We start from the raw sequence: 15,015 nt of genomic DNA on the forward strand, positions 1-15,015 counted from the left end.
TAAAGGGAGACCTAGGCTTGATTACAGTAAAAAGGTTGCAGTTGTTATGTAAAGATGAAGAGGCATGCACAGAATAGACTAGTGTGGAGAGCTACATCAAACCTGTCTTTGGACTGATGACCACAACAACAACAAAAAACAGTAATAATAGTGTCTTCAAGGTAATTTTGTTTGTATAGGACTTTGTGTGTATTCTTCCACTTTTGAGCCATTCCTTCTTTGTAACAGCCAAGCTTGCAACAATAACTTCCACTTAAGCTACATTAATTCTCTTGAATTGGAACAGTAAAATGTATATTCTCTTTCTTTTTTGGGTTTGTTATATTGTAGAAAGAATAAAACAGATCCTCTTCTGAAATGGATGTATGTACTGTGTAGATCCTTTGAGATTGCTTCCTGGTAATTTTTCAGAGATTATCCTTGAGCTTTATAATGGCTCATGAATTTTCTTTTTATTAAATTTTTGCGTGTTGTGAAATTTCTGTAATATTTCCTTTAGACAGGTAATGCCACATGGTGGTGTTAAATGTATCAAACCACTTTTTTTTTTTTATAGGATGTAATGTTGTTGCATGTAAATACTCTCGATGCAGTGTGGTTTATCAAGGCCATATCTGTTACTGTTACAACACCATATTGGTGAATCACTCAAGAGTGTTCCCATGCCACTAATGAATAAGCTCCTGGCCATCTTCAGTAACATGTAAGTCTGACCTCATCATAGATTGTCCTCTGATGTGGTTGCACCTATGGTGTGGCTATCTGTAATGGTGAGTCAAACAAGTCAGCCCACTGTGGACAGGTCCATGGTTCATTTGGGGTTGCCCATTACTCTATTGGAATTTGTTTCTTTGGAAACTTTATAAAAGTTTGAGTTCTGGTACCTAAACTCTTAAAAAATATGGTGAAGTGTAAACACAGCAATATTTTTTGTGTCATCTAATCAGTGTGGTGTTAAGAACAGAGATTTAACAATTCTCTATTCTTTTGTTTTCTTCTATCTTTTATGGCATTATGTGGACAATGATCCTCCCATTCTGTATTAATAATAGTGGCAGAGTCAATATATTTTCTGAAAAGTACAGGGAAACATGGAAATCATTCCACTACTACAGCTACAGATGTATTAACCATATTCTTTGACAGCTGAAAATTTATGCCAGGCGAGGATTAGAATCTTAAACAATTACACACTCTGAGTAAACCTTCAGGACTGACTCAAACTCTCAGTGTCGTCTTTTTCCCCCATCTGTTGGCACCAAATACTACAATCTTCTTTCTCTCACATGATATTTGGGAGTAGCACCTATTGAGGGTTGGCTTTGGTAGAGGCGCTATGTTTTACTACAGGCTAGGCTGCCACTCACCGTCAGGTGGCTTGCGGAGTATGGATGTAGATGTAGATGTAGGATGCAAATATTCTTGGAAAAATTGCTGCCAAAGAAATCTTTTAAACGAGCCACTATCGTACTCAAGACAATATAATTTGTTTTGAATGATACAGGGTTTGTGCCAAATGAGGATTTTAACTTGGAATCTCTAGGTTATCACAGCTTTCAGTTCTACCAGTTGGGTCATCTCAATATCACTTCTTTGCCTCCTATTACTCCCAGATACTGTAACCAGATGTTCTCACAGACCAAGCAAAGTCAGTAAAAAAATGAACTAAATAAGTACACTAGCATAGTTAATTAATTCAATATTATCCATGTGTTCAAACCCACACTGAATATATTGTCCTATTGGTGATTTTTCCCATGTATCCCATGAAGGATAATGGAAGGGAAACATCACTGGTGTGTGTGTGTGTGTGTGTGTGTGTGTGTGTGTGTGTGTGTGTGTGTGTCACCCTGTAGGTATACTTTGATGGGCTAATTGACTAAGATAACTGTTCGCCATGAGTGGGAGGTCTGAACTAGGATCCTGCTGAGGCACGAATTTTCAGCTGTCGCTATAGATGGCTGATTTGTAGATTTTTGAGCAAATTCCTATGGGTTGTTATTTTGTGGAACACTTTGTCAAAAATCAGCAGTCTAGATACACGACCTTAGAGTTCAGGTAACTGAGAAGTTAAAGTGAAGTGCACATATTTCCAGTTACTATTTATTAAATGTCGTAGCTACTGTGTGTACAGTGGGAACTTATTGGGACAGAACAATTTAAATTTAACTATGGGAAATACAGGGTGTTTCAAAAGGTTACACACAAATTGAAGAACTGGTAGGGGAGTCGAAGTAAAACAACTTTGGAATAGGAACTGAACTTAAGACACACGTGCATTTCCGTCCTTGTTCCTGACATACCTGGCTCAGAATTACTTCCAAGATGATAAGTTTGTATTCCGTAATAGTTGTATTTTCATTCCTTTATCAACTCCTTAAATTTGTGTGCAACCTTTTAAATCACCCTGTGTACTGTATGACCCGCTTGAAGTAGTCATTCACGTCATGTGTCCACATTTTGCATCAGGACCATTATAGATTCCATTGGAAGTGATTGATTTAGATGTATTTGTACCATTAGTCAGGTGTATGATGATGGCATGCTGTAATTTTCTCCACGTCATCTTCTTTCAGCTGTTACAACCATGTCTGTAAGTTATGAACGAGTTACCTTCATGGATATATCATTATCAGAGTGGCCCAGATGAGGTGTGTCGATAAGTCAAAATTCTGATCATTGGAGTCTCACAGACATTAGCTTGTGGCTTGCAAGTACATAAAAAATTATCATCAGTTTGATGTTCTTTCCGGAACTGTAATGCAGGAAGAAATTTTGAGTGAAACTGTTCCACACTTCTAACGCCAAAGCACATGTCTCTGTTTTGAATTGTATTGACCTATGTTCACTGATATAAAAGAATACAAATTTTGTATTGTCTCACTACCTTGATATTCTGTCATCAAAGAACTATTGTCGTCAGTTTTGTGACAGCAAGATATCAATGTTAATTCCACTGGTGGAAAAAAAAAAAAAAAAGCCTCAGACCTACAAATCTGAATACATCGAGTTCCTAATGGGCTTCTGTCTGTGTGTACAGTTTTAGGAACTGTCATTGAGAACTAACAGGACTGTGAATTTTGATATTTCTCTTCGCAAGTGCCCTTGGTCCTCCTCCGTCATATAGTATATTTTGCGTTTGTTATATTTCTGGTGCATTCAAAGTGTGGCCCAAATGTCTCATTCTATCCCGTCTTTGTCAAATTCCAAAGACTCCTTAAAAATAGTGAAAGATACTGACACTTATCGTCAATTTCGTCCTCTGCTGTATTTGAATGCCATTCCCTACCAGGTTCTATTTGTTTTTCAGTTGCACTGTCTTCCCTGACTTTTTCTCCGAAATTCTTTGAATATGTACTAAATTTTTCATTACCTCTTAGTCTGACAAGTTATGAGCCATTTTCAATAGCTGTAATGCAACTTACACACAACAAAGCACTTTAGACAAAGCATGACACAATAATCAGCACAGAAGTGTTGGCTTAATTGTAGTAGCACATTAAAATCACCTGCAATGCAACTAAGCATTTGTGACACTCTCAGGTGACATAGGTGCATAAAGAAGTGTTAAGTGGTCAAAATGATTACTGCCACAATGAGAAATAAAAGCAATGGGCATAGCTGCAGGTCTGTAATTTTTGCAGTGCAGACTGTGTGGAAAAGCAGTAAGAGTCTCACAGTTTTCAAGTTTATGACAAATCTGTCATGACAGGTGGACAAAATGTCAATGTGGTTAATTCGCTTTCTTCCATTGTTCTAAAGGTAAAGAGACAAGTATTCAATGTAGGTGAAATATTGTAACTGTTAATCATATATGAGTGTACTCATAAAGTGTATAGTTTACCTGTAGTCCATATAAGTCAACCTTATATATGTTATGTAAATTTATATTCTGGTATTCTGGCCAAGAACAAACTTCTCTGTGTAACAATATCTGACACTTGCTGATTATGAAGTATTCACTTTTTTTAAAAAGAAAAAAAAAGTCACTCTTCACAACACTAGATTTCATGTTTCCTGGTTTAATGCTTTACAACTTCACAATGCCAGTTATTTAGTTAATTAATGTATTGATAGTTTAAGCAGCTAGATAGGTAAAAAGAAAAATCATTGTTAAATCTTAGTCCCCTTAATTGTTATTATGAGGACTCCTCTCCAAGGCTGCTCTCAATGAAAAGGTGCAGAACATATGCATTGGCCCTTATCAGACTTACACAGCTTGCACTGCAGTATCAACACACAAAGTAATTCCCCTCCAAAATACAATATATCTACAAGACCCCCCCCCCCCCCCCTCTCTCTCTCTCTCTCTCTCTCTCTCTCTCTCACACACACACACACACAGTGTTTTCTTAATTAGATATTACTAATTTATTCTTCACAATATATATAACAAGGGTACAAATCAAGCCCAATATATGAGTATCTAAGGGCTGGAAAACTTCCTGTGTAGATGACTGGGATGTGTGTAAAATTAACATATCTGAAGTGGCTTCAGAGTATCTGACATGACATCAGCTAGACCTCATATCTCATTGTAATGTTATATCTTCAAATCTCAGTATACCTCAGCAGATATGTTGAAGAGGATTCCCTGTAACTTCTGCCCCTCCTCCTTTTGCATTTGGCATGCATCTTACATAATTTTATTGAAATGTTCTATCAGCATGCATCTATATGCCAAATAGACCTGTCAGAGTCTTTTATTATCCTAGGAACATTGGTAACTGCATGTAGTAATAATCTTGCTAAGTTTTTGCCCAGTGGTGTAAAACAAGGGATTAAAGGAGTAATGTCAGTCATTTTGTAAACAGTTATGGAATCAAATATCAAAGATGATGAGTTTCGAATGAATATAACATTACACTTGTTGATTTATTCATATCTCTAATAAGTTCTTTATCGGAAGAAACTCGTACTTAAGTTCCTGCCCTTAACTTTTCACTTTGGTTGATGACTTATATTGTTCCTTCCATGTTATAGATCTTGTGAAAAAGTCGCTTGCTATTGCTGGAAATGCTATGAACATAATAGGCAGTAAGCTTATTGCTGCAAATCTAAAATATCTCTTCACTCACTGGTGCCTTAGTAAATACCAAATACAGGTAAGCTAATCATGTTTTGGCCATTGTCTAACTCTTGATTGATTGCCTCAGTGGCTCATTTTAATACAGAAGTGTTATTAGTATCTAAATTTAGAAATATGTGTTTCATTATGAGGAATTTTTGGGGTCAGCAGTGCTATAATTTTGATAGAACATGCATTTGATTATCAAATCTCTTTAGAATGTATTTGTTGGGCTCTTTATGTTTGTTGAAATCTTTATTTAATGCTGCCTCTGTCTCTTTTATGGACAGAGGTTAAACCAGTCTAATATGCAGATAGTGTTTTTATTCATTCATGTAATTATATTTTTATTGTTTGTTTTTAAATATGCCCTAAACAATTTTAGTGAGTGTAAAATGAACTATTTGGCATCAAAATTGAAAAAATACTATAATTTACATTTTTGCTTTTATGGCAGACGAACATCACAACATTTTGGCTGGAAACTGTATCCTCCCACTCATTCTTTTTCCTGCACTCTCATTGATGTATTAAACACAGAAGAAATTGAGAACTGATGACAGCGTAAACTATGTTTGTGTAAAAAAAAAAAAGGCTCCAGTTGTGCCTCTTCTTGTGGCTGGTCAGCTGATTTGAAAATTATGTGGGATGGTGATTAACAGTGTTAAGAGACAGTACAACCTACCAATCCTTAGCAGAAATAACGAAAAGCAGTTACACATAATAAAGATACTGGTAGAGTCATGTGGAGGAATGAGTCTCCTAATACAGGGGAAATTGCTTTTGTATATTGTCAAGAGACATATTTGGATCCTTCAGTTGCCTGCAGTGAAATGCTGCAACCTCCGTAGAATAGACTAACTAATTTATAATGTAGATGAGGATGGAGGAGCTATACTTGCTGATGAACTGTACAGGTCGATTCAGAAAGAAAGAATGTATTTCAGTTGCTTATTATGGACAAACCATGAAAGATAGACACACATTGAGCATGAAGGTTCAAAGTTTTGACACATTTGTGCTGTTGTCTGCTTGTAGCAACGTGATGACTACACCACAAGAGAAATCATTTTGTGTGTTGGAAGTTCATTGTTCATGTGTGACTTGCATTTTGTTGCCAAATTAGCAAGAAGCCACTTCTGTACAAGAATATTTATCACTAGCATAAATTCTTGGCAGTTTGTTGCACGTGCAAAGGGAAGAGCACTAATCAGCCATGCACATGAGATGAAAATGTCGAGTGTATCCCAGGTGCATTCACATGGAGCCCTCGGAAGTCCACAAGATGGGCATGCCAGGAACTTCAGCTTCCTCAAACAATGATGTGACATGTTCTGAAACGACGCCTGCCTGACAGCACTCTGCCTCACTTTCACCTTGAGGTGCAGCATTATCTTAACAACAGCGTCCTCCAATGTTGGATTGAAAGAGGTGGACAACAAGACCTCATCCATAATTTTTGGCCTCCCATGTCATCAGACCTCACACCTTGCAGTTTTTTTTCTGTTGGGATACATAAAAGACGGGGTCTTCATCCCACGAATGGCGGCTACTCTTCAAGATCTGAGAAATGGAATTGTTGAGGGCATCACTTTAGTAAACAGGGGCTTGGTGATTCGTATGAGAAATGAAATGGACTGCCATTTTGATCTTTCTTGAGCAATGCATGGTTCTCATGTTAAGTGTATGGTATAGTGTCTGTGTGAACATAAAACTTTGAACCCCCTTCCCTCCACCAGCGACATGAACAGTGTATTTCTATCATTCACAGTTTGTCTGTAATGAACAATTAAAATCTGTTCTTTCTTTTTGAATCACCCAGTATATCTCTGCTCTAGATGCTTTAATACTCATTCAGAAACTGTGAACATCACAAGATTACAGTGTGTTCAGAATATATGCCTCCACATGATAATGTGAAACTGATGTTACAAGTTGTTGTTTCTTTTGAGAGGTGAATATTTTTCCTATCATAAGACTCCTCCAAGATTAGTCCATATATACTTCACAGGACTTTATGGAGGTAAGTGGCACGGTGGTTAAGACAATGAAATTGCACTCAGCGGTAACTGCAGTCACACGAGGTCTGTTCAAAAAATTCCGGAACATTCGTAATTTTGTGGCAATTGTTTGTTGGGCCAAAATGCAGTTGGCATCCCTACGTATTCCTGTGTTTAATGTGTAAATGCTGGAAGTTTCATTGTTGTATGTCTGTTATTGTTCACTGCTGTATTGATTAGAATGTTGTGTCACACAGTTTGCGAATTTCAATATGGCAGAGTTAGAGGAGCAACACGTCTGCATTAAATTTTGCATGAAACTCAAGAAAACCTTGATAAAGACACATCAAATGATGCAGGGGCCTATGGTGATGAGTTCTTCAGCCGTACTCAGTGTTACGAATGGTTGACATGGTTTAAAAATGGCTGGCTGGAGGTTAAAGCTGACCCTTGTTCGGGACTTCCTTCAGCGTCTACTGATAATGCTTGAGTCAGGAACATCAACAAAATTGTGCATGCTATTTAAAGGCTGACTGTCTGATAGATTGCAGAAGAATGTAATATTTCACTTGGATTATGTAATTAAATCCTGACACAACATTTTGGAATGCATCGTGTTGCCACCAACTTTGCCCAATGGCTCACGAGTCAAAATCAGTAAGACCTTCGCCTTGCAGTCTGTGAAGAGATTTTGGATCATGCAGATGAGCATGAGATGTTGCATAAGAGAATCAACTGATGATGAGATGTGGCTCTATGGTTATGATGTTGAGACCAAGTTTCAATCTTCTCAATGGGTCAGGAAATGTTCTCCAAGACCAAAAAAAGCTTGTCAGGTCAGGTCAAATGTCAAAGCCATACTGATAATTTTCTTTGAATTTGACACAATTTCATCATGAATTCATGCCATAGGTACAAACTGTTAATCAGTAGTATTATCGGGAGGGGCTGTGATGCGTGCGAGAAAATGTGAGAAGCAAACAGCCTGAAATGTGCCGAGATATGGCTCTTGCACCACTATAATGCACCTGCACGATCATCGTTGTTGGTGCGTGGCTGTTGCACAAAAAACAAAATCCTGTGCTGCCTCATGCTCATTGCTGCCTCATGCTCATTACTCTCCAGAACTGGCCCCTGCGAAGTATTTTTTATTTCCAAAGTTGAAAACCCCATTGAAAGGACGAAGATGTGCAATGGTAGATGAGATAAAAGAAAATTTGCAGATGACACTTCGCGTTATCCAGCAAGAGGCGTACCAAGACTGCTTCCATGCTTGGAAATGCTGTTGGGAGCGGTGTATCAATTGTGGAGGAGAGTGTTTCGAAGGAGGCCATGCACAACAAGTAAAAGGCAAGTGTAGAAAAATTTTGTGGACAAAGTTACAGAATTTTTTTTTTGACCAGACCACTTATTCCTATTGGCTCTTCTTGATTTAGTTTTTCTGTAGTTTCTCCAAATTATTTCAGGTGACCACAGGTATTTCTGCTTAAACGGGTTGTATTCTATAAGAATAAAATAAAATTGGTGAGATAGAAAGGTATGACAATAGTGTTATAATCAGCAGTGCCTGTCTAGTGGTAAAGTTTTTTCTTTTACACAAATGCCATGCAGCACATGACAATAGGTACTGCTTTTAGTCTTCAGCAAGATGAACTAGAAGTAATTACTTTTGAAACATCACTTGCTATTAATGATAATTACTTCTTCTCTCTCATATTACGACAACGCCGATGACAATGGTGCAGTTGTCTTATTGGAGATTATTCCCATGCACTCAATGATTTGCTGCAATGATTCGTGATGCTAATAGAGGGGAACAGGTGTACCTGAAGCTCATAGAAATATAATACTTTTCTTCCACGAACTATCCATTTTTTATTTGTTTGGCACATTTAGAACAAAATACATCCGTACACCGCAGTGGATGAGAACAGAAGAGCTATGTTACAAGCATTAAAACAAGATAGGTGTTTTTAAAAAAAAAATCTAGAAACTATGTACTAGCAACTGCAGCAACCTAATGCTCTAAATTCTATCAGTTTACAAACTTTGTTGTATTTGAAGAGGTTTCTAATTAAAGTTGTCACACATGTGGAGACTGTATACATACATTTATGCTCCTTTTTATGTAAAGATAATGTTCAGAGGCGAAAATCTTCTCCTTAATAAACCATTACTAGGCTCTGAAGCCAAGTGTATATTTTGTTTGTTTATGAGAGACTGTTATGACTTGTCAGGTGGGTTGCAAATGAGAAATTTGGTCGCTGCTCTCACTTATTAGAATATCTGGGGAAAAACTTTACCAGTTTTTAATTAAGTTTGGTACAAGCTGATGACATTTAGAAGGAACAAGAAAATTAATCAGGAATGAAATGATTGAAAAAACTAAATAAATCATATTAAACTGGTTAAAATTATTATCGTAAGAATAAATTACACTGGAAAGACCTGTTGTGGAGATAGTACCAACGGACATAACTACGTAGTGACTTTGAAAACTGGACTGAATCATAATTGCTATCTTTTATTTATGTATTAGTTGCTACTGTTACATATAACCTGCACCCTGGAAGATATTGCCATCCACATTTCACTGTTGCTCAAGATCAGCACTATAGAACATTGAATGGGGCTCAGTGACACCAACTTGGTTGTGAACTAGGATGAGTGTGAGGAGGTAGTGGTGGGCAAGCACAAATTATGTTGTGTTGCCAACCATGGAATGTATACTGCGTACTTTGGCTTTTTATGAACATCTACCATGTTTAAACTGCAGTTTGACTGAATCCATTTACACTCAGATTTGACTTGACTTTGAAATTGGACACATACTCAAAAACAGCACACATTTCTGCAGGAGATTCTAAAAGTCAAGATTGGGGCCAGTGGCATACTTATGTGTTTCATGCAACAACATTGGCAACATTCACCGTGAGATATGATGGGAACAACTTCGGGTGTGTCAACTGCTGGTCCTACACAGCCAGTGAGGGAGGAGCAGGCAGGTGATATGGTCAGAAGCAAGAGCCATCATAACATTCTCATGTCATTATAGAAGGAAAATTTGGTATGTCTACAGGAAAAAACAGCTGTGTTCTCAGGTCCCACCAGAATCACACCTCAGAAAGTGCAACATATTCAGGAGAAACTACCAAATATTTTCAGCACTGATGATCTAAGTTTCACATCCTGTTTGGATGACGACGACGACGACAATGATGAAAAATAGTGATACCACGGACAACAGTCAAAGTAAACAAAAAAGGCAGTGAAGTTAAAAATTAATGTAAACAATTTCTTTTTTGTTTATTTTATTTCTCCTTGATTCACTAAAACATAGACAATGAATAAATGGCATAAGTTTAGAAGAGATGTGTACATTATTTCTTTAGGCAGAGAAAGTTTATGATTGTAATTAGTCAGAATATGTTAGAAAATAAATTTTTCTCAAGGAGCCCTGTAAAAAAATGGGGGTTGTCCTATATTCAGAGTCATCTTATAATCGGGTAAATATGATATTACTCCCACTTTCCCAAACTCCCTTTTTCACTTATTCTGTTTCTGTGCATGACCATCATATACTTTTCTAATTTATCTCTACTGCATTCTCTTCCCTCTCATCACGAACCCCCTGTTCTATCTTCCCACCAGCACTGTTAAGCATTTCTCCCCTGTTGTGTATATAGTACTTTTTACCAAGGATCTGTGGACGTGGTGAATAGAAATCCATTGCTTTAGTGATTACCCTGACCTATGATGATCTATTATAATGAGTTACTGGGAATTAATGAATTTTGAAAAAGCACGCAATCTCAAATCAGTGTAACTTACAGACAGAACAATTTATTACCTAGTTAATTTCAATAATGCAATTTAGTAGCCTGCCACCAATAATTATGTTATAGTGTAATTGTAGTAGCTGGACCTTCTGCTACATTATAAGCATAATCCTGTATGACGAATCAAATTATTAATCAGATTGTTGATCCTATCAGCTGTTTGTATAAATTTAACCCCTAAGGAAATTTGGCTCATCTGCCCAATTTCATCAGCCATAGGAATAGTGCTCATTCTTTCCTGTCGTGTTTTTATCTTAGTCTCAGTATCTTCAAAAAATTTTATTGAGTTCATATTTGCCATTGCTATTAATTTCTTAAGTGATTTGTGTCTAAATGTTGATAATATCTAGTGAAAAGTAATTTTTTTTTTTCCAGGAGTTTCCGTGGCTGTTACTGGAATGTTCTTCAGAAGCTGACTTTTATACAACATATCTTAAAACTATTGTACCTATACTATTTTTCTATCGAGATCTAGATATCATTGAAGAACTTTGTTTAAAAGTGGGTAAAGATCTGAAATTGGTTACTGAGGTTAGTAATTTTGTGCATATTATTGAGTTACACAGAAAATCTCTGACAAGCTGTTATGATAGGATGATTTGTGAATCCACACATTGATGATCATTATATTTTAGTTTTGCTGTATTTTGCATAAAAAAGATGTGCTAGTATTTGACTTTATGATCATAATGGTATGTATCATTTAATGATAAAATATTCTCAGGTTTCAAGCCACATCAAGTGGTTATCTGCCCATGAGCTTTTGGCTGAAATCTCCTCTGCCATTGTCAAGTGGTTGGCCGTCATCAGAATGCCTGTGCCATGCTTATATAGCCATACCACCATCAGTGACGTCACTGGTGTCTAGTCCCCAACCATATAGGGCAATGTTTTGGTTGTGCGACTGTTGCGCCCACTTGAACTCCCCGATCACAGGATCACAGTCCATACTCAGCTGAAATCCAACATCTTTAGTGAGCCAATATTTTGATCTCTGTTGTTTTGTGTATTATGCTATCCCATAAGCTGTTGGTCTGTTTAGTAATAGAAGTAATGTCGAATGCAATTTGGTGCCCACTTTCCACTGCATGCTCCGCTACAGCTGATTTTGTTGGGCTAGTGTTGGCGGAAACACCTTTCATGTTCTATGCGACGCTGTTCAATAGTACGTACAGTCCGACCCACATAAAGCTGCCTACTCCCCCCCCCCCTCCCCTCCCCCCCCCCCCCACACACACACAGTATTTTGTACATTCCCGGTGGTCTGAGGCCTACAATGTCTTTGAGAGGCTTCATTAGCTGCCACTTCTAAGTACATGTAACATTCCAAAACGGCTGTGTTCTCCTACAGAAAACATTGGTTGATTCGGAACCCAGACCAGTATATTTTTTTTTTATTATTATATATATGAGAGACTGTAATAATTTACTAAGTGAATTGAAAATGAGAAATTTGGTCACTGTTCATGTATTGGAATACTGGGTAAGAATGTTACTAGCTTTTAGTTAGCTTTGTAACATGATAGTGACATTCTGTTGAAACAAGAAGGAAAATTAATCCAGAATGGAATATCTAAGAAAGGAAATAAATCATATTAAACTGACTGTAATTGTTATTGTGAGAATAAATTACACCGGGAAGACCCTTTGCAGAGGTAGTTCTGACAGGTATAAATAGATTGCCGGATGAGCGAGAGTTCAAGAATGGGACTGAATCGTAATTGTGATCTTTTGTTTATGTATTAGTTGGTATTGTTACATATGAACTGCACACAAGAAGATATTGCAATCTGTTTCCCACAGATGCTTTAGTTCAGCAGTATGAAAGGGTTGGAAGGGGAATAGTGACACAAGATTGGCTGAGAGCTATGATATGAACATATAACACACTTAAACTGCAGTCTGTGTGAATTCAGTTCAGTTGAACTAGTTTAAATATTGGACAAATACTCAGCAGTAGTATTCATTTCTGCAAGATACAGTAAAAGTCTGAATGGGGGCCAGTGGCGTACTTACATGTTCCTTGCTGCAATATTGTTGACACTCGCTGTGACGTATGACAGGAATTAAAGAGGGTTGTGTCGGCTGGCTCTACACGTGCAGTGAGAGAGTGGCAGGTGGACAATATGTTTGGAAGCAAGAGACTTTCTAACATTCTCACATCAGTATAGAAACAAAACTGGATATGCATTCAGGGGCTGCGAAAGCTGTATCCTCAGGCCCCACCATAATGAAAAGGATAGTTGCTACTCACCTTATAGGGTAGATGTTGAGTTGCAGAAAGGCACAACAAAAGACTGTCGGAAAGTTAGCTTTCAGCCAACAAGGCATTTGTCAAAGGAAGGCCAGGAGGTTTAAGGGAACGTAGGATATACTGCAGGGAGAGGTCCTACCTGCACAATCCAGAGAAGCTGGTGTTTATGGGAAGGGTCCATATGGCACACACTATGAAGCAGTCATTGAAATCAAGGGTGTCGTTTCGGATGGCATGCTGAGCAAGAGAATGGTCCAGTTGTTTCTTGGCGACAGTTTGTCGGTGGCCATTCTTGCAGACAGACAGCTTGTTGGTTGTGACACCCACATAGAATGCAACACAGTGGTTGCTGCTTAGCTTGTAGAACACATGACTGGTTTCACAGGTAGCCTTGCCTTTGATGGGGTAGGTTATGATAGTGACAGGATGGTGGGAGGATGTATGGGACAGTTCTTGCATCTAGGTGTCTTACAGGGATATAAGCTGTGAGGGGAGAGTTTGGGAGCAGGAGTTGTGTAGCGATGGACGAAAATATTATTTAGGATCGGTGAGTGGCAGAATACCACTGTGGAATGGTCGGAAACAATAGTGGTAGAGCATTTCTCGGTGTAGGGTACAACTAGAGTTAGTTGAAACACGGATGGAGGATGTAATTCAGTTGCTCCAGTCCTGGGGGAGGGTACTGAATCTTGAGGGGAGTGTTCCTATGTGGCCGGATGTGGTAGTTTGGTAGGTAGTGGGTGACCGGAGAGATAAGGCACGGAGATCTGTTCTTGTACAAGGTTGGGAGGGTAATTATGAACTGCGATAGCATCAGTGAGACCCTCGGTGTATTTCAAGAGGGTCCACTCATTACTACAGATGCAATAGCCATGAGTGGTTAGGCTGTATGGAAAGGGCTTCCTGTTATGGAATGGGTAACAGCTGTCAAAGTGGAGGTATTGCTTGTGGTTTGATACGGACAGTGGTGCTGATGTAGCCATCTTTGAGGTGGAGGTCAACATCAAGGAATGTGGCTGTTTGGTTTATTAGGACCTGGTGAAATGAATGGATGAGAAGGTGTTGAGATTCTGGAGGGATGTGAATAGGGTGTCCTCACTTTCGTTCCAGATCATGAAGATGACATCAGTGAATCTGAACCACGTGAGGGGTTTGGGCCATGAATAGGTTGGCATAGAATGGTGACATGCGAGTGCCCATAGCTGTACTCCAGATTAGTTTGTAGGTAATGCCTTCAAAAGAGAAGTCATTGTGGCAAGGATATAGTTTGTCATGGTGATTAAGATGGAGGTTGTAGGTTTGAAATATGTTGGGCATTGGGAAAATTAGAGTTCAATAGTGGTAAGGCCATGGGCATTAGGAATCTCAGTGTAAAGGGAGGTGGCATCAATAATGATGAGCAGGGCACCATGTGGTAAAGAGACAGGACTGTGGAGAATAAATGGAGGAAATAATTGGTATCTTTTCTGTAGGACGGTAGGTTGCGGGTAATGGGCTGAAGGTGTTGGTCTTCGAGAATAGAGATTCTCTCAGTGGGGGCTCAGTAACTGGCCACAATGGGGTGTTCTGGGTGATTGGGTTTATGGACTTTAGAAAACAATTAGAAGATAGGAGTGCGGAGAACAGTAGGTGTCAGGAGAGAGATGGATTCCAAGGAGAGGTTCTGCGATGGGCTTAACGATTTGAGGATCCTGCTGAATTTCTGGAATGGAGTCATTGTGACACGGTTTGTAGGTGGATGAATCTGACAGCTGGCAAAGTCCTTCTGCCAGGTGATCCTTGCGGTTCAAAACAACAGTGGTGGAGCCTTTGTCAGCAGGTGGGATTATAAGGTTGGGATCAGTTTTTAGGTGG

General features: G+C 38.5%; 1 protein-coding gene across 1 annotated transcript in view; it reads left to right on the top strand.

Annotated features, from left to right (window-relative positions):
• Positions 1 to 15,015, top strand: part of LOC126236666 (serine-protein kinase ATM) — a 500,205-nt gene that overhangs the window by 233,563 nt on the left and 251,627 nt on the right. The window contains exons 22-23 of the mRNA XM_049946145.1: positions 4,984 to 5,105; positions 11,283 to 11,438. Coding sequence (XP_049802102.1) covers positions 4,984 to 5,105; positions 11,283 to 11,438 — 278 coding nt within the window. The remainder of the gene's footprint in view (positions 1 to 4,983; positions 5,106 to 11,282; positions 11,439 to 15,015) is intronic.

The sequence above is a fragment of the Schistocerca nitens genome, chromosome 2 (genome assembly GCF_023898315.1).
Source record: "Schistocerca nitens isolate TAMUIC-IGC-003100 chromosome 2, iqSchNite1.1, whole genome shotgun sequence".
Taxonomy (NCBI): domain Eukaryota; kingdom Metazoa; phylum Arthropoda; class Insecta; order Orthoptera; family Acrididae; genus Schistocerca; species Schistocerca nitens.